Source organism: Salmo salar, chromosome ssa10 (assembly GCF_905237065.1).
Source record: "Salmo salar chromosome ssa10, Ssal_v3.1, whole genome shotgun sequence".
Lineage (NCBI taxonomy): Eukaryota > Metazoa > Chordata > Actinopteri > Salmoniformes > Salmonidae > Salmo > Salmo salar.
In genome coordinates this window covers 93119271-93140242 of record NC_059451.1, presented here as the reverse complement: position 1 = coordinate 93140242, position 20972 = coordinate 93119271, and the positions used below count along the sequence as shown (strand labels likewise).

Below are 20972 nucleotides of genomic sequence, written 5' to 3'. Positions count from 1 at the left end.
AGTACAGACATTGCAATTTATTGCCCTGGCCACATCTGCAGTCCTCATGCCTCCTTGCAGCATGCTTAAGGCACATTGACGCAGATGAGCAGGGACCCTGGACATCTTTCTTTTGGTGTTTTTCCAGAGTCAGTAGAAAGGCCTCTTTAGTGTCCTAAGTTTTCATAACTGTGACCTTAATTGCCTACCGCCTGTAAGCTGTTTGTGTCTTAACGACAGTTCCACAGGTGCATGTTCATTAATTGTTTATTGTTCATTGAACAAGCATGGGAAACAGTGTTTAACCCCTTCACAATGAAGATCTGTGAAGTTAATTGGATTTTTACAAATTATATTTGAAAGACAGGGTCCTGAAAAAGGGACGCTTCTTTTTTTGCTGAGTTTATTATCTTTCTTTCTTGGAAAACATAACTGTGTACATCATTTTTTCATCAGGGAAAATGCGCCACTCTCTGAAGTGTGTTTTTATGTCAGAAGCCCTGAGAGGGAGGGGAGAGGGAGAAGGGAAGTGAGACAAGGGAGGGAAAAGGGAGAGAAGTGGGGAAAATAAGAGAAGGGAGAGATGGATGTGCATTACAAAAAAAGGCATTGGAAGGGAAAATGTGTGAATGAAAGAAAAAGATGATTGACAGAGTAAGAGAGGGAGGGAGGGGGAGAAAGAAAAAGAGAGAGAGAGACCTCCTGCTTAGAAACAGATTCCCTCAAGTGCCCTCAATTCTCACAAACACAAACACCAGAGCTCCCACACACCCTCCCACACACACAGCCCAGCACTATTCCCCTCAGGCGCACACACACGCAGTCACCTGAACAAACAACGAGACAAGTGTGTGTTACTGTAATCCTACTGTATATGCTATCCACCATGTGAAAAGGAAACAGTTAAATTACCTAGAGCCCAGGCTGGTTGTCGTATAAACAGTTATATGTCAGACATGTAGAAAGCCAGTCTGGAAATCACCATAGCTGTGTTCTAATACTCATACTAACTGTACTATTTGTGACCTAAAATGAGTATATATATCATGCTTATTGGTCACAGTTAGTATGCCAAAAGTTCCCAGATGTTTACTACATTCCCCAATATACGAAGTATTCAAGCATTAGACACTATTTCTGTGCTTTTAGGGCCCATAATGCAATCCTTCAGAAAATCGCGGTGGCTTCACAACCTCTTTAGATTTGAATAAAATCGAGGAAAATATGCAGCCAAAGTCCAACAAGAGCGCATACAAATCAATTGCTTTAATAATGACAAATGTTTAGATAATGTAATGAAGTAATGACTTTTCAAATAAGTTACCTGTTGGCTGACAATTTCTTAGCTACGCTATCCTTACGAACCACATAACATGTCGTTACAGCAGTATGTACCGGTATGTTAGCTAGCTACCTAGCATTAATTGGCTACTAATACATCGAACTTGCCAGTATATTAACTACATACTAACTACCCAATGTTTATTGACTTGATTTTTCCTGTCATTATTAGTTTAGCTAAGTAGTATAGTTGTTGTGCATTCTCAATGCACATTCGGGTGCATTCATAAATTCGCTCTGGCTATCTACTCCGATTTCAGAGCACACTTGTCTGAGTGTACCAGAGCTCAGAATAACTGATGAATTTATGAACACTCAACACCAGTGTCAGTAAATGTTGGCATTAAAGCGTACTTCAATTGTTGCCAGCAGCACAGTCACTAACGCTCTGGATAACTTGAAAACAGCCTAACCAGCTCTGCTAGGGCAAGTAAAATGGTCAGATTGAGGTGTTCTCTCATTTGTGTCTGGAAGTAGCTAGCCAATGTTAGCCAGTTAGCTTGGGTGCTTGACTGCTGTTGTGAAGTCGGAACGCTTGGATCAACACTACTCCTCGGCCAAAACATCCAGTGATACTGCCTGGCAGTGTGTGCTCTGAAAGCGCCGAGAGCGAAACACTATGATTTTACAAACGGACAATCTGACAACGCTCTGAATTTACAAACGACCAGGGCGCACTCTGAGCGCACTCCAGATTGAATTTAATAACACACCCAAAGTTGTAAAATGTCTAGCTACTAATTTGTCATGCTAACAAGCTAGCAAGAGTTGTCATGCTAACAAGCTAGCAACAGCATCAACTTCTGGTAGACAGGCGAAGCATTAGTATGCTCAACTGAAAGGATACTTGTCACGTCCTGGCCAGTATAATGGTTAATTGTTATTGTAGTTTGGTCAGGACGTGGCAGAGGGTATTCGTTTTATGTGATTCGGGGTGGTGTGTTTGTTGTAGGGGATTTGATTTGTGTATTCCAGGGTTTTTGGGCACTGTTCCTTGTTATGTATGTCTATGATTGATCTAGCTGTTGTATGTCTATGTGTGGTCAATTGGGGTTGGGACTCTCAATTGAAGGCAGGTGTTGTCCATTTGCCTTTGATTGAGAGTCCCATATATTAGGGTGTGTTTGTATGTGTCTTTTGTGGGAGATTGTTTGTGTGCACTGTGTTTGTTTGAGCCTGCCACACTGTTGCCGTTGTGTTTATTGTTTTGTTTCGTTTCAAGTGGATACCTTACATGTTTTATCAGTAATAAACATGAGTGTCCACAATCCCGCTGCATTTTGGTCCTCCTTTCCTCAACACGACGATAATCGTGACAATACTGTTCGGTTACAGAACACTAAAATGAACTAATAGAATATAGCATATACTCATTAAGTATACAGTATGTTAGTATGGGTATTCGAACACAGCTCTACTCAACACCACACACAGCTCAGGTGAGTGTGTGTTTGTGTGGGACTAGCGTCCATGGAAACCATCCATTCACCATAATATTGTCAGATTATACAAATAAATGGATACATTGACACACAAAATCTTATCACTATTTTTAATAATCAAATAAGGGAAATCAGCCATGTTAGAGACTCCTAGCCCTACTATTCACCCCTATCTGCATATGGGTTACTCAACCTTCCTCCCTCTTTCACCCTGTTAGGTTACAGCTGTATTTTATTACAATGGATCTTAGGTGGAGGGAGTGAGAGAGGAAAGGAGAGAGCAAGGGCAAGGGCAAATGGAGGCGAAAAATCAGTCTTATGTGAGACTGATAAACTATTTTACCCTACATTCGTTCTCTTTCACACTCGCTCTTTCTGGGCTGGAGGCCATAGGGAGTGTTATTTAGTGCTGCCATAGAAAATATCAGAAACACATCTAAACAAAACATGAGCCAGTAGTGTATGGAGTTCTATATCTCAAGGCGTTGTTCCTATAGATCAGTTTATATCCGCATGGCTGACAGTCCGCTCGGTGACAACAGATAAAGCATATCCTGATCATTTCAACATACAGATTCCAGAGCCCTACTCTATGTATCAGTTTTGAGGCGTTACCGAGGTAACCTTGGTCAACTCCTGAGTTCAACGCGGGATAACCGGTACTACAAATGTGGCTCACCTTTTAGCCAGGTACATTTTTATGTCAACTAATCCTTTAGAACTAACCTGCTTCTTGTAAAAACATAACAATTTTAAAACAGTAATCACATTACCAGTGGTGACCCGTCATTCAGGGTAGAACCTGTTTTGAGCCCCAAAATATTTGCAACACACACATTCAAAAGATTGGGGCCACTTAGAAATGTCCTTGTTTTCCATGAAAACATACATGAAAAGAGTTGAAAATTGAATAGGAATGTCACGCTGGTGTAAAGGATTTGGAGACCGGCGCAGGAATACATCTGGGTTTTTAATACACCCAAAACAAACATACTGTAACGCCCTGGCCATAGAGAGGGGTTTTTTGTTCTTTATTTTGGTTAGGCCAGGGTGTTACATTGGGTGGGCATTCTATGTTCCTTTCTCTATGTTTTTGTATTTCTTTGTTTTGGGCCGTGTGTGGCTCCCAATCAGGCACAGCTGAAGCTCGTTGTTGCTGATTGGGAGTCACACATAAGGAGCATGTTTTTCCTTTGGGTTTTGTGGGTAATTGTTTTCTGTTTAGTGTGTTCCTAACAGAACTGTTGCTAGTCGTTTTTTGGTTTCTTTTGTATAGTGTTCGTTGATCATTAAAACCTTTTATGATGAACACTAACTCCGCTGCACCTTGGTCTCTCTCTCACGACAGCCCTTACACATACAAAACACTGGGATGTACCCAAACAAAGGAGTGAGGGTAAACCTCATAGAACGACACGGGACGAGACCCGTAATATACAATGCACAAAATATGCAGCACAGGCTGAGCCAACGCATAGGACATGGGAACAACGACCAATGGACATGGGAACAATAATCGACAGCCCAATGGGGAACCAAAGGGCACATTTAAACAAACACAATCAGTGAGGAACTGGAACCAGGTGTGCGTAATGACAGTTCAGTGTAGCCTAGAAGGCCGGTGACGTGGACCTCCGGAATTGGTGAACAGAATGAGCAGCAGTACCGGGGGGATCTGTGACAAGGAAATATAGTCAAGACGTTGACAAGGTTATAAATAATGATTTTTAATTGAAATAATAATTGAGTCCTTCAAACTTTGTTTTTGTCAAAGAATCCTCCATTTGCAGCAATTACAGCCTTGCAGACCTTTGGCATTCTAGTTGTCAATTTGTTGAGGTAATCTGAAGAGATTTCACCCCATGCTTCCTGAAGCACCTTCCATGAGTTGGATTGGCTTGATGGGCACTTCTTAAGTACGTACCATACGGTCAAGCTGCTCCCACAACAGCTCAATAGGGTTGAGATCTGGTGACTGTGCTGGCCACTCCATTATAGACAGAAAACCAGCTGACTGCTTCTTCCCTAAATAGTTATTGCATAGTTTGGAGCTATGCTTTGGGTCATTGTCCTGTTGTAGGAGGAAATTGTTTCCAAGTTAGCGCCGTCCACAGGGTATGGCATGGTGTTGCAAAATGGAGTGATAGCCTTCCTTCTTCAAGATCCCTTTTACCCTGTACAAATCTCCTACTTTACCACCACCAAAAGCATGCCCAGACCATCACATTGCCTCCACCATGCTTGACAGGTGGCGTCTAGCACTCCTCCAGCATCTTTTCATTTTGTCTGCGTCTCACTAATGTTCTTCTTTGTGATCCAAACATCTCAAAGTTAGATTCATCTGTCCATAACACTTTTTTCCAATCTTCCTCTGTCTAGTGTCTGTTCTTTTGCCCATCTTAATCTTTTCTTTTTATTGGCCAGTCTGAGATATGGCTTTTTCTTTGCAACTCTGCCTAGAAGGCCAGCATCCAGGAGTCGCCTCTTCACTGTTGACGCTGAGACTGGTGTTTTGCGGGTACTATTTAATGAAGCTGCCAGTTGAGGACTTGTGAGGGATCTGTTTCTCAAACTAGACATTCTACTGTACTTGTCCTCTTGCTCAGTTGTGCACTGGGGCCTCCCATTCAGCTGTGCTAACATAATTGCAAAAGGGTTTTTTAATGATCGATTAGCCTTTTAAAATGATAAACTTGGATTAGCTAACACAACGTGCCATTGGAACACAGGAGTGATGGTTGCTGATAATGGTCCTCTGTATGCTACAATAGTCATTTACAACATTAACAATGTCTACACTGTATTTCTGATCAATTTGATGTTATTTTAATGGACCAAAAAATTGCTTTTCTTTCAAAAACAAGGAAATGTCTAAGTGACCACAAACTTTTGAACAGCAGTGTATATATATATATATTATGCAAGTTATTTTTGCATTAATATGTGTCACATATCAGTTTCAAACAATGTAAAATATATATATATATATATATATATATATATATATATGTAAAATATATATATATATATATCTCATTGAGTTAATAAAGCCGCATACAAACAGACAGCTTCAAAATGCAGGTGTTTCAGCCTAGCTCAGTGCTTTCTGTTGTGGTGGAGCAGACCAGCAGAAAATAGGAGCATTGCACCATGATTGGCTCAGCATTGTACCATGATTGGCTCAGTGTTCTGTCACTCATGGGGACACTACGTCACACACCTTTAGTAAGGGTAGACATCAAGAATGTGAGCCCTTTGGGTTCTGCCATAGACTTAGATTGGAAGTGCCCTTCCAAGAAGGCTCAAGGTCATTGCCCACAATTACGTTATATCTACAGTAGCTTTGATTGGACTGATCATGTCATATGTTGTCATCAAGTTGTCATAAAGCCTGAGCTCGAATGTGTAGCTAACTGATGCTGTCTGGTTTCAGAAAACCCTGAGTAGATCTTGTTTCCTTCATAGTATACCCTTCAGGTTGTCTTGCTGTTTTTTGGGAGGGGGAGTATAGTCAATGACCAATGAAGTGTTCTAGATACTGCAATACCATCACATTAGTCACTGTCCACAACATCACATGCAGACATATTTCAGCATGTCATCTGTCTCTGTGAGATACTGATGGGTAAAGCTTAGACAAATAACTACATAATTGTCTGAATAGGTAAATAAAAAAATATAAAAATACAAAACTATGAAGGTGATGAGAGAAGTTCCCATTAACACAACTGGAGATGTGTAGAGAGGCATGCCCATGTAATACAGTTCCAACCCGCTCCAGTGTTTGTGTGATACTGACCTATGGAGAACCTCTCTGTCTCACACACACAGAGAGAAACCCAACCCTGGTCTCTAGATTCTCTACATACTTATGGACTAAACATTTTAAAAGAACCTTCCTCATTCCATGCCCTAATTAAAAGTCTATTCACACCCAGACAAACCCAGAGGATAACATTACTACAATAAGATTTGCATGACCTCAGGAAGAGAGAGAGATGGATAGAGAGAAAGAGGGAGAGATTTTTTTTCTTTTTGCAATTCAGGGTCTTTTGTTTTTGTGGGGTTAGACCTTGGCTGGTGTTGTTTAGTGGTTTATTGTTTTAAACATCGGCTTTTGTTTTTGTGGGGTTGGACCTTGGCTGGTGTCTGCTGTATGAGAGTATATGTGTTGTGTGAGTATGCGTGTGCGTGAGTGTTTACGTTACGTGAGTGTACGTGTGTGTGTGTGTGTGTGTGTGTGTGTGTGTGTGTGTGTGTGTGTGTGTGTGTGTGTGTGTGTGTGTGTGTGTGTGTGTGTGTGTGTGTGTGTGTGTGTGTGTGTGTGTGTGTGTGTGTGTGTGTTTGTGTGTGTGTGTGTGTGTGCGTGTGTGTGTTTGTGTGCGTGTGTGTGTGGGGGGGGAGGTGTTTCTCTTGGATGCGGGTATCAAAGGGGTGGACAGGTCTGACAGAGACAGAGCTCCTGGAAGTCCCCTCACCGGCCATTAAACTAAAGTACCCTTTCTTTCACTCTCCTTCCCTCTCATTTCTTCTCCTTCAAACTCTTTCGTTTTCTCTTCCTCTAGTTCCCAGACACTTAACAATACCCCCCCACACACACACACACACACTTGTCCTGGCTATGACACATGTATGACATACTGTACAGCTAAGTTTAAGTTCCTATGTCTCTGGCAGCGTACAAAACCCATTAAAACCACACCTCAGATGACCAGCATCACATCTTTCTCTATCCTGTTTCTCTACTCCCCTTTTGTCCTGTAGTCCTATAGTCATGCTGTTGTTACAGTTGGACCTGGAGGGATAATGTTTAGGTAAGCAGGCTATTGTTAACATCCCACCATGCCCCCGTCGGCTTCCCTGCCGCCCTGTCCTACTGCCCTCTGCAGTTGGGGTTAGGATGTGAAGGAGGTGGTTGGGGGGTTAACAGTGGATCCCCCCCATGTTTCTGCCCTGCTGTGCTAATGTTTGTGTATGCGTGTGTTTGTTTGCATGCGTGTATGTTTGTGTGTGTGTGTGTGTGTGTGTGTGTGTGTGTGTGTGTGTGTGTGTGTGTGTGTGTGTGTGTGTGTGTGTGTGTGTGTGTGTGTGTGTGTGTGTGTGTGTGTGTGTGTGTGTGTGTGTGTGTGCTGAGTGCCACCTGTAGGGATCAGGGTCCCTACACTTGTCGGTCACAGAGAACAGACTGTGGTAACACAGTCTGGTAACAACCAACCCCACTCTCAGAAGTCACAGACACAGACACACACACACCTCACTCCACAAATGTTTAACAATGCCAAACATGAATTTACCTTTTATCCACAGCGGTATGTAAGCCTATATTCATAATTGAAAACTCAGAATGAATGGGTCCATATCATTAACAGAGACTGTCTCTCAACCCTGTTCTTTGTGCAGGTTTGCTCTTTGTGTGTTTTTCCATCCAAGTACAGTAGTTCAGCTGTGCTATGTATGTGTAGTGCTGTGGTCTAATAGAGAAATCACAGAGGGTGTGATATAGAGATGACTGATACACACACACAGGTATCATTATCTACTGATGGCCAATGTGTGTGAGAGTGTGTGTGTGCGTGTGTGTGTGTGTGTGTGTGTGTGTGTGTGTGTGTGTGTGTGTGTGTGTGTGTGTGTGTGTGTGTGTGTGTGTGTGTGTGTGTGTGTGTGTGTGTGTGTGTGTGTGTGTGTGTGTGTGAGTATGCGCGTGTATAATTATGATTGTGGTGGTGCTGAGAAAGAAATGTCTCGGTTTGAGAGAGCCATCTGTTGAGACAGACTCACACCATTCATCCTCAACGTAATTACCATGCAGGGAACGACAGAGCGGAAAAACGGCAACCAGGAATATGAGGGGGAGAGAAGGATAGACAGATTAACGATGCTTCACTTAAGCACTGGCAAGTCACTCTGGCATGTCTCTTCATTAACAAACTGAAAACAGTAGACAGCAGAGAATATTGTACACTCATACACATTGCTGAGTCAAAGATACTTTGAGATTCCAATGACAGATTGAATCCTTGCTTTTCTTCTGAGTTATCTGAGCTCATTCAGATGAGAAATCAGGCCTAGGCCAAAGCAAGGAAACTGACTCTGTAGTGGACTAGCAATCTTTCAGACGAGAAACAGATATCTTGATTAGGAAAGCTAAATCAAGCTACTTGTTAAGCTCTATCCCTGACTCTGCTGGGGATCCTTCTGTATTTTGGAAACAGTAAATGCACTGAAGAGTACAAATTCCTCTTCTTCCCAAGCAGGTTCTGTCTGACTGGCATCATAACTGAGAAGAATGGGATAAGTGACGCTTTTAATCATCATGTTATCTCTGCAGGCTTTTTACTTGAGAGAAACGGTGGTGTAGTTGACCCTGGTCAGCTCTTCTCTACGCTAGCCTCTAGCTGGCTCAATGGTTAACCCATCAACTTCTAGTGAATCTTTATTTTAATTTGAACAATTTACTATCTGTGGTGCTAGATGCCTTGATTAAGATTGATCTAAAAAATCCACTGGGGCTGATGTGCTCGATCCATTCTTGCTGCAGCTCTCTGCTCCCCTGATTGCTCAATCATTAACCCATATTTTTATCCTGACAATAATATCTGGTACTATCCCCAAGGTTTGGAAGGCGGCCAATGTATTCCCCTTTCACAAAGGTGGTAACCCTTGTGACCTAAATAATCATTGGCCTATTTCTAAACTATCTTGCCTAGCTAAAATATTAGAGTCCGTTATTTAAATCTCAGCTAAGATCTTTCTTGTCTTTGAAATGTATTCTAAATGTACATCAGTCTGGTTTTAGACCAGGTCATAGCAATATCGCTACTGCATCCCTAGTTATAAATTATGTTAAATCAGGTTTCCTGGATATTTCTAAAGGTGTCCCCGAGGGGTCAATTCTGGGTACTGTACTTTTTACTGTTTACATTAACAATATCATCTTGTCTGTAAAAAAACCTCCTCTTGTATGACAATGATACTGTTGTGTATGCTACTGCCCCCACTGTTGACCAGGCTCTATCTGAACTACAGTCTGCCTTCATTGTAATACTGCAAAACTTTATTGACTTGGAATTAGTACTAAATTCAGGTAGAACTAAGTATATGTTGTTCTCTAGAGAGCATAAAAATAAGTCTGATGATTTAAGCATATGTACTTTGGATGGTGTCCATGTAGATCGTGTCCCTGCTTACAAATATCTGGGCATCTGGATAGATGAAAAGCTGTCTTTTAAAAAGCATATTAATGAGTTAGTTAACAAGCTGAGAATAAAAATGAGCTTCTTCTATAGAAATAGGTCCTGCCTCTCGCTAAATAGTAGAATGCAGATTATTAAGTTGACGTTCCTATTGGTCCTAGACTATTTCGACATCATCTATACGAACTCAGCTGCCACTTCATTAGATGCAGTTTATCATAGCACACTGCAATTACATCTTTTGAGGATCTGGGGACCTATGCCAAATATTTTCAGTCTCCTGAGGGGGATAAGGTGTTGTCGTGCCCTCTTCACAACTGTCTTGGTGTGTTTGGACCATGATAGCTTGTTCGTGATGTGGACACCAAGGAACTTGAAACTCTCAACCTTCTCCACTTCAGCCCAGTCGATGTTAATAGGGGCCTGTTCGGCCCTCCTTTTCCTATAGTCCACAATCATCTCCTTTGTCTTGCTCACATTGAATGAGAGGTTGTTGTCCTGGCACTACACTACCAGGTCTCTGACCAACTCCCTATAGGCTGTTTCATCGTTGTTGGTGATCAGGCCTACCACTGTTGTGTCGTCAGCAAACTTAATGATGGTGTTGGAGTCATGCTTGGTCACTCAGTCGTGGGTAAACAGGGAGTACAGGAGGGGACTAAGCACACACCCCTGTTGAGGATCAGCGTGGCAGATCTGTTGGTGCCTACTAGCGGCTCTAGGGCAATTCAGAAACATGATTGAGGACCTTATTACCGATGAATGTGTTTTTTTTTTTATGATTGTGTTTTTCTTTCTGCTTGCGTTTAGTATTTTCTGTAATTTATATAATTCAGGCCTCATCTGTAAAAGAGACCTTGGTCTCAGTATGACTCTCTGATAAAATAAAGTTTAAATAAAAAAAATATCTGGATGATCTGATAATGCATTCTAGAATTTTCTAGGAAATTAGAGAACTTTCGTTTCCACCTGACCCATGACAACACAGTGGAAATAGTATAATCAATTCCAGTGTATAGTTTTCTAGAGATGGATATCAGAACAGATCTCTGTATCTCACAGAGCTGGTCACAATAAGTAGCCTACAGAGACACTCTATTCATAGAGACTGTATGTTCAGTAAATATCTAACAGATTCCATCCAGTGTGATCTAACAGATTCGTACATATCCACTCTGATACATATCTACTCTGATCTGAAGGACTACATGGTCAGTAATTATATTTTGTAACAGATCCTACTACGTTCAGTAAGCATGTCTTTGATCAGCCATATGGCACATGGAATTCTGAGGAAGAAAGTGTGTACCTATGCACATCAAACATATCTCAGATGCAGAGTACATAGGCTATCAATGTGGTTTCCTTTTCAATCCCATGCATATGGCAGACACATATCTTCCATTCTCAGTAAAAAAATGCAATTAATGCTGAAAATGTGCTGTATAAAGCCAAATTCATAAAACCTTTTAAAAGCAACCAAACAACATCATGGAAATATGGGTTGCACTTTATGTTGACACACACTTCAGCAGAAATGCCGTATCACAGTCAATCTTTAGTAGTTAAGTGAATCAGTTCTTTCTCAACACAAACAGACACAGGCACCAGCAGAAACCTCTATCCCTGCTAGATATACATACAGACATGTATGAACATAGAGCAGCTGGTAAGAACAGAGTAAGCATAGATGATTCTGCTTTTAGAATAGCTTTAGAGTAATAGTAGAAAGAGGGAAGAAATATGGTACAGTATGTGTCAAGGTAAATGAATAACACTCACCTTTATAAGAGAGTTTTAGCCGGGGCATATTGCTCTTCGTCTTCTGTGCTCCAGAAATAACCACCATCCCACACAGCAACACCACCATGCCCCAGAAAGAGGCCATGATCCTGGGGAGAGAGAGGCCAGACAGGTCCCTGAAGAACCAGTCCTCTGGAACACAGAATAGATGTCAGCAGAACCAGGATCAGTCCCAGATCAGGGGTAGAATTTCCAGAAAATAAAAAACTATTGAAATACTGTCAAACAGAAGTCTGTTCAGTCCAGTAATTTTGCAAAACTGGACCAGAACCTGTCCTACGTTCAGGGGTTATGGGTCAGGGGTTCCAGAGACAGAGAACCTGAAAATGGAGCAGGGGTATGGGTCAGTGTTATAGACAGCCAATCTAAGCAAGCCAAACGGAACCGAGCCAAACCGAACTAAGTGGAACTGAACAGAGCTGAACCGGACCCACACAGCAGACTCAAATCACCTCAGTGTTGGAGGTCAGAGGCAAGGGGAGTCCCACCATACCGATCCTGGGGAGAGTGAGGGGAGCTGGGCTAGAGATCAGTCTTTACGTGGGTCTCTGCTCCAGCAATTCTCTAGTGTTGACTCTATTTGTTTCTCTATTTTCTCTCTTCCAGCATGCCCTCAATTAAAACTCTGTCTTTAGTTAGTAAAGACAAACAGGTCCAGTATGTTCCAGCTCCTAATCCAGTTAGCTTGGGAAACAGACTTCACTGAGACACTCTATGTCCTCAACATAGCCCAGCTCAGCCTAGCCCTGTCCACACTACACACTGCACACAGAGCAACTGAGAACAGCTGAGGGAGCCAGCACAGCCAGAGAGAGGGGGGTGGAGGGAGGGGAGACGGGTAAGAGAAAGAGCACAGGGACGTGTGAGAGAGCGAGAGAGCTGCAAGACTGAAAAAGTGAGGAGGAGGGGGAGAGAGAGAGAGAGATAGAGAAGGAGGGCAGAGAGAGTAGTAGAGATAAGTGCGGTAAGTGAATGTTGTACTGTAAGTGAATCCTGTAACAGAGAGGTTGTGACTGTTTTTTTTCTACACTGAGCTCTACTGTTCTACCTCAGATTTCTCTATTCCTCTACCCTGGACCTCCTCTATTGTCCTTCTCCCAATGTCCAGTTTACCTTATACTGATATACTGCATCTTTGACAGCAGGACTCTATCAGTGCCACTGCCAGGACATTAGGTAATTGCTCTAATGGGTATTAGACAGGTTCGATCCAAGTCACTCAACAGTCTAAATGCTCCATAATAATAGTCCCATACAGCCTCTACAGGCCTGGCTGGCTGTACACCCCACTGTTACTGCGTCTCAGCCAAACACACAATTTACTGGTCAGCCTCGCAAAACAGGCCCAAGGACTTCACTGTCCTTGAAACAGAGAGAGGGAGAGCGATAGAGAGTGAAGAGTGGGGGTTAGACAGAGAGGAGGAGAGGGGTTAGAGAGAGAGCGGAGGAGAGGAGAGGGGGTAGAGACTGAGAAAGAACAAATAGAGATAGAGAGAGGGAGGAGTGTGGGAGAGAGAGAGACAGCAGGAGAGAAAGAGAGAGGGATAGCTAATGGTATTGTAATAACAGCTTGCTACCGTAGTTGCAGAGGGCTACAGACTAGTAGCTCTGAGAACGGACTAAGTTTTAGATTACTGTCCTGTGAAAACACTACCATTACAGTAAAGCTCAGGCCATATCTGGCTTTTGTCAAACATTGATCATTTATAACATGTTTCAGATTAGTATTAGGCCATTAAACATATAGATGTATCTTTATTTACATTTCCTGCTTTTGTTGAGAAGAGTTTTTTATTGAAGTTACACAGCAGTACAGTGAATAGATAACATCCAACAGGCTTTACACTCTGTTACCAATGTACTGACCTTGGAGCTCTCCATTGAGCTTAATTTGGCTCTGTGAAACCAATAACCACTCTAACGGCAAGATTCCAGCTGGTCCTGACATGTCTGCTGTGTCCACATCTGTTCTGACCTGTCTCACACCTCTACTTCCCTTTCTATATCCAAACCCATCAACAGTCATCCCTCTCTCTATCTCTTCCTCCCTCCTTCCACCCTGTTTTCCTTCACCCCTCCTCCATTCCCTCCATCAGCAGTTTTCACTATTTTCTCTTCAACCTCTCTATCCCACCTCTTTCACATTTCTTTCTACAGTAGTTATACATCAGTGGAGGCTCCTCAGAGGAGGAAGGGGAGGACCATCATTCTCAGTGAATTTTTTTTAAAAAAGTGAAACATTAAAAAGGTTATCCCTTTTAGATACAACTTTAATAAATACATTCACATGTCACCAAATAATTGATTAAAACACACTGTTTTGCAATGAAAGTCTACAGTAGCCTCAACAGCACTCTGTAGTGTAACACCATGGTGTAGCTGGTGTACAGCTAGTTTCCATCCTCCTCTGGGTACATTGACTTCAATACAACACCCAGGAGGCTCATGGTTCTCACCCCCTTCCATAGACTTACACAGTAATTATAACTTCTGGAGGATGTCCTCCAACCTATCAGAGCTCTTGCAGCATATACTGACATGTTGTCCACCCAATCAAAGGATCAGATAATGAATCTAGTACTGAAAGCATAAGCTACAGCTAGCTAGCACTGCAGTGCATAAAACTTGGTGAGTAGCTGACTCAAAGAGAGAGAAAGACAATAGTAGAACAGTTTTGAACAAATTAATTTTGTTAAAAATTAAGGAAAAGAAAGAGAGAGAGAGCGAGCTATATTTAGTTGTATTTTTTTCAGTTAGTTAGCTTAGCCTATTTAAACAGCTCAAACAGAGAAGAATGCTATGCTAGCTAGCTGACTATGGCTATCCAACACTGGATCTCTCCCAAGTCAAGGTAAGCTTTTGGTTTTATTAATTTATTGCCACCGGGGCCCACCAGTGTAACTGCCAAACTGCTTGTAGCGGGTTTCGGCGTTACTAACGTTGTTAGCTAACATGATGACAACAATGTAGGCTTTGTGTAGCGGTTAGTGGTTATGATATGAAGGTTTGGCTTAGAAAGTTTTTTTTCGCCTGATCACAGACAGCTCATGTGTTGTGCACTGAAGTCCATAAGCAAAGGGAAAAGGTGAAAGGAGGAGAGCGCGTAGATGCGAGAAGGAATTATACAATGTTCTGGCTGCTATGAAAATGATCTGTGATTGCGTGTGACTATTGGTCTATTCATTCCTGCGATTCTGTTGAAAATGTTTCTTAAAAGGAAGCAAATAGAATGAAACGGGGTTAAACAGTCCTGAATTTGTCCAATAGAAACTCTCGTTTTGCAACTGCTGAACTAATGATTAAACTCTAGATTAGCTAGATGCAGGCAAGAGTGTGCAACGCGGTATTGAATGTGTCACTGTCTGTCACCTTGCTTACTAAAATTGTTCTCTCGACCTGTGTACCTACTTGTATACTTACATTTATAGGCTAGTTTGTACCAATCTCATGATGGGTACAGGGATAATTAGAGTATCATGTAGTAGCCTAAACCTATCGATGTTACATTCAGCTGGGTAATGGGATACATGTATGAATGACAGTCATCCAATATGCTGTAATTTAAAGAAGGCCATGATTTTTCTCCCTCATCTTAAACTTCACCTCCCGCCACTGTTTTACATCTGTTTCTCTCTCTCCTTCTCTGTGAGATAACCTCTTTCTACAGACAGACATCATAATTACTATTAATCGTACTGAGATCACTTGGTAAGGCTTGCTATAGTCTGCTGCCAATGCTTACAGTAAGCTTTCATCAGTGACAGTTAGTTAAAACATTATGGTTAAATATGAAAAAGCTTTTATAAAGGTACTGTCATGTAATTGTAGAGTTGTGTTGAGATGGTGTAAAGTTACTTAGCACTGTATTCCAATGCTGTGAAGTTTTTGTATTTGTAAGTACCTAGAACCTAGACTGGCCTAAAGTTATAGATACTGTATGTTTTGTGATGGAAAGTGTTATGTTGGTGCTTTTCTATTTATACATTTCTGTGTCCTATGTTTGTGCTTTTCTAATAACAGTTTTCTTTGTTCATGTAAGTGACTGATTGAACGAACCCTCACTATCAGTATCTGAAATTTGGCAGTACGCCAAGACCCTTGTTTTGAGAACCAAAGATATCTCAGTTTCAAGATCTCAGCTTAGAGTGAAGAAGCCTTGTGAGGTATTGGTCTGTCACATGCATGACCCAGTATTGGTCAGTCACATGAACGAAGAAAATGTTAATGATGAATTAATTATAATTGAATAAGCTAAATAATGCAAATATAACTTGTCTGTATATAAGAGATATAACGAGACTGCCCCGGCAGAGCTCCTGACAGACGTTCATCAAGTGCATCAAGTTTGTTGGAACCTCTCCAGCGCACTGATAAATAACAATGATTAATTTAATATTGACTTTGAGTGTCCCTGTGTAGTATTTCCACGACAGTATGTTCTAGAAAAATAATATATTTCCTAAATGTATAATTGAACTCTAAATTACCCTGTTACTTAAATTAACCCTCAAACTACCAACATATTTTACTGTAATACCCTTGTTAAAACCAAGTATAGAGTTTATTTGTTATAATTAATTGGTATTAGATTTAAAAGGTGGTTGAATTGCTCCTGATTTGTAATGTCGTTAATACATTAATTTTGAAGCAATGTTTTTTTAATGTACAAGTGAATAGGTTGGTTTACTGTTAAGTTTAAGTTTCCCATGTATCTTGTTAAGTTTTGACCATTAAGGTAGCTTGTTAAGCTGGGAGAGTTGACCTGGTTAACAGGAGGGCTGGGAGAAAAAGAGAGAGGAGAGACATCGGTGTGGTGAAGAAAAATGACTAAAGGAGATGATAAGGAGAGAACAAAGACACACCTACAGAGTTTTGAAGGGAGATCCTGATCGTTTTTTTTTTAAGAGAGTATTATTATTTTGTTAAACAGCGGTTGACATGCTTCGAAGTACGGTAATGGAATATTTAGACATTTTTTGTCACGAATTGCGCCATGCTCGTGACCCTTATTTACACTAGTGTGAACGCACGAACAAAACGCCGCTGTTTGGATATAACTATGGATTATTTTGGACCAAAACAACATTTGTTATTGAAGTAGCAGTCCTGGGAGTGCATTCTGACGAAGAACATCAAAGGTAATCAAACTTTTGTAATAGTAAATCGGAGTTTGGTCAGGGCTAAACTTGGTGGGTGTCTAAATAGCTAGCCGTGATGGCTGGGCTATGTACTCAGAATATTGCAAAATGTGCTTTCACCGAAAAGCTATTTTAAAATCGGACACCTCGATTGCACAAAGGAGTTCTGTATCTATAATTCTTAAAATAATTGTTATGTTTTTTGTGAACGTTTATCGTGAGTAATTTAGTAAATTCACCGGAGGTTTGCTAGGTATGCTAGTTCTGAACGTCTGAACGTCACATGCTAATGTAAAAAGCTGGTTTTTGATATAAATATGAACTTGATTGAACAAAACATGCATGTATTGTATAACATAATGTCCTAGGTGTGTCATCTGATGAAGATCATCAAAGGTTAGTGCTGCATTTAGCTGTCTTCTGGGTTTTAGTGACATTATATGCTAGCTTGAAAAATGGGTGTCTGATTATTTCTGGCTGGGTACTCTGCTGACATAATCTAATGTTTTGTTTTCGTTGTAAAGCCTTTTTGAAATCGGACAGTGTGGTTAGATTAACGAGAGTCTTGTCTTTAAAATGGTGTAAAATAGTCATATGTTTGAGAAATTGAAGTAATAGCATTTCTAAGTTATTTGAAAATCGCGCCACGGGATTACACTGGCTGTTGCGTAGGTGGGACGATTTCGTCCCGCCTAGCCCAGAGAGGTTAACACTTTTTTGGTTACTACATGACTCCATAAGTGTTATTTCATAGTTTTGATGTCTTAACTGTTATTCTACAATGTAGAAAATAGTGTAAATAAAATAAAACCCTTGAATGAGTAAGTGTATCCAAACTTTTGACAGGGACTAAAATCGCCACTGGTTGGAAGTAGGTGTTTTTGGCTGCTGTCAAAATGAACCCAAACTTAAAAATTCCATATTGATACAGAAACACAAAATTGTTAAGAGCAAGTTGATTGACAAAGTAATGAAAAAATTTAAGATTTGAATAAACCACCTTTGAGCCATGATCAAAATGACCCCAGTCAGTAGTTTGAGGGTTAAAGACCTTTAAGTAAGTTTACTAGGAAATTATTATGTGTATTGTTGACTGCTTTGAAGTACCAGAAAGTCTACTGATATTACATCACTTCTTGGTAGATTTCTCAGTTGCTCTTGCAAATACAAAAGCTGCACTGTGTAGCTGGACCCTCAGCCATTCAAGGGGACATGGATATCTAACAACCTATCTTTAAGTAAGACTCAGTGGCGACGAAGTTACCCAATCTTATCGGTGCCCAAAGCGGTCAGCTCACGGTGTTATGGCACAACGTACACCCTGTGTATTTCTGAGAAAACTGTGCGGTGTTGAAGGATTGTCCTCTCCTGGTTTCTGAGGTCATAAATGCACAATGTCCCACTCCTCAACTGTGCCCTTGATATTTTTTCTATGTGCTCATCAGGTTCTCAAACATCCAAGGTCTAAACAACATGATGAAAGGGATTCAACATGGTTCATCCTACAGACAGACCTACGCCATGCTGAGTGAGTGACTGGCTCTATCACAATACAAAACATCCTAGGTATATACAGTACGTAGGACATGGATTTCTGGGGAAGTTCCCACAAGGTAGAGTACTCAGACACTTGGCGGCTGATCCCATAGAGACATACACCATGCTCTCCATATCTCTCTCTGTCTGATATATATAGTATTCCCACACTCATAGAGTCACACAAGGAAGTTCCAAGAAGCGAACTGGAAAACTGTTGTTGTTATATGAGCTCAGTGAGATGATCACATGATACTTTGAATTCAGGACAGGACAGAAGCACTGTTTGGTCCATGTACACTGTTTTAACAGTTACAGTGGGGGAAAAAGTATTTGATCCCCTGCTGATTTTGTACGTTTTCCCACTGACAAAGAAAGGATCAGTCTATAATTTTAATGGTAGGTTTATTTGAACAGTGAGAGACAGAAAAACGCATGTCAAAAATATTATAAATTGATTTGCATTGTAATGAGGGAAATAAGTATTTGACCCCTCTGCAAAACATGACTTAGTACTTGGTGGCAAAACCCTTGTTGGCAAACACAGAGGTCAGACGTTTCTTGTAGTTGGCCACCAGGTTTGCAGACATCTCAGGAGGGATTTTGTCCCACTCCTCTTTGCAGATCTTCTCCAAGTCATTAAGGTTTCGAAGCTGACATTTGGCAACTCAAACCTTCAGCTCCCTCCACAGATTTTCTATGGGATTAAGGTCTGGAGACTGGCTAGGCCACTCCAGGACCTTAATGTGCTTCTTCTTGAGCCACTCCTTTGTTGCCTTGGCCATGTGTTTTGGGTCATTGTCATGCTGGAATACCCAACCACGACCCATTTTCAATGCCCTGGCTGAGGGAAGGAGGTTCTCACCCAAGATTTGACGGTACATGGCCCCGTCCATCGTCCCTTTGATGCGGTGAAGTTGTCCTGTCCCCTTAGCAGAAAAACACCCCCAAAGCATAATGTTTCCACCTCCATGTTTGACGGTGGAGATGGTGTTCTTGGGGTCATAGGCAGCATTCCTCCTCCTCCAAACACGGCGAGTTGAGTTGATGTCAAAAAGCTCAATTTTGGTCTCATCTGACCACAACACTTTCACCAGTTGTCCTCTGAGTCATTCAGATGTTCATTGGCAGACTTCAGACGGGCCTGTATATGTAGTCTTGAGCAGGGGGATCTTGCGGGCGCTGCAGGATTTCAGTCCTTCACGGCGTAGTGTGTTACCAATTGTTTTCTTGGTGACTATGGTCCCAGCTGCCTTGAGATCATTGACAAGATCCTCCCATGTAGTTCTGGGATGATTCCTCACCGTTCTCATGGTCATTGCAACCCCACAAGGTGAGATCTTACATGGAGTCCCAGGCCGAGGGATATTGACAGTTCTTTTGTGTTTCTTCCATTTGCGAATAATCGCACCAAATGTTGTCACCTTCCCACCAAGCTGCTTGGCGATGGTCTTGTAGCCCATTCCAGCCTTGTGTAGGTCTACAATCTTGTCCCTGACATCATTAGAGAGCTCTTTGGTCTTGGCCATGGTGGAGAGTTTGGAATCTGATTGATTGATTGCTTCTGTGGACAGGTGTCTTTTTTACAGGTAACAAGCTGCGGTTAGGAGCACTCCCTTTAAGAGTGTGCTCCTAATCTCAGTTCGTTACCTGTATAAAAGACACCTGGGAGCCATAAATCTTTCTGATTGAGAGGGGGTCAAATACTTATTTCCCTCATTAAAATGCAAATCAATTTATAACATTTTTTACATGCGTTTTTCTGGATTTTTGTTGTTATTCTGTCTCTCACTGTTCAAATAAACCTACCATTAAAATGATAGACTAATCCTTTCTTTGTCAGTGGGCAAACGTACAAAATCAGCAGGGGATCAAATACTTTTTTCCCCCACTGTACATGAGATATACCTATTTCATACACAAACTACCAGATACAATCAATTAGATATTTTCGCAATTAAAAGATAAAAGCGAACCGTTTTCCTTTACTATCACATACTGTTTTGATATTTCCACAATCAACAGATATCGCCCAGTTTTCACAAACAAGGTTAAAACTGGAAAATGTAAATAAACACCATCAATCAACACACAAAGCCATAACCAGAGAGTCATCAATCATAGACTAAACAAGAGGACGGTTGTCTTTCTTCTTAAAGCGGGTAAAGTGGGACGTTACTCCTTAACAAACGTCTGACAGTTAGCAAGCTGTCTCCCTACCATAGTGAATGATAATGAGTTATAGTGAGGATGCTCTGGCCATAGACTCAGGACAGATAGAACCGACATAACCCTGAAATCCACATCATTTCACACCCAATATCAGAATGAGCAGAATAAAATGTGTCATTGTTGAATGTTTTTAACACCGAGTAAGACACTGTGTTATGTTGTGTACCGAATTCAGAATTTAAGTCATTCAACATTTCAAATGGCACATCTGGTCATCAGTGCTCTTCCCACCACAGAACCTAACTTTGAATGGGGATGTGTGTTCTAGTTATTCTAGGTCTATGTATCTGGTCTAGGCTTACAGCTGA

General features: G+C 41.3%; 1 protein-coding gene across 1 annotated transcript in view; it reads right to left on the bottom strand.

Annotated features, from left to right (window-relative positions):
- Positions 1–12563, bottom strand: part of LOC123723755 (semaphorin-3ab-like) — a 62411-nt gene extending 49848 nt beyond the window's left edge. The window contains 1 exon segment of the mRNA XM_045688233.1: positions 11738–12563. Within this exon segment, the coding sequence (XP_045544189.1) occupies positions 11738–11843 (106 nt within the window). The 5' untranslated portion in view covers positions 11844–12563.
- Between the last annotated feature and the right edge of the window lie 8409 nt (positions 12564–20972).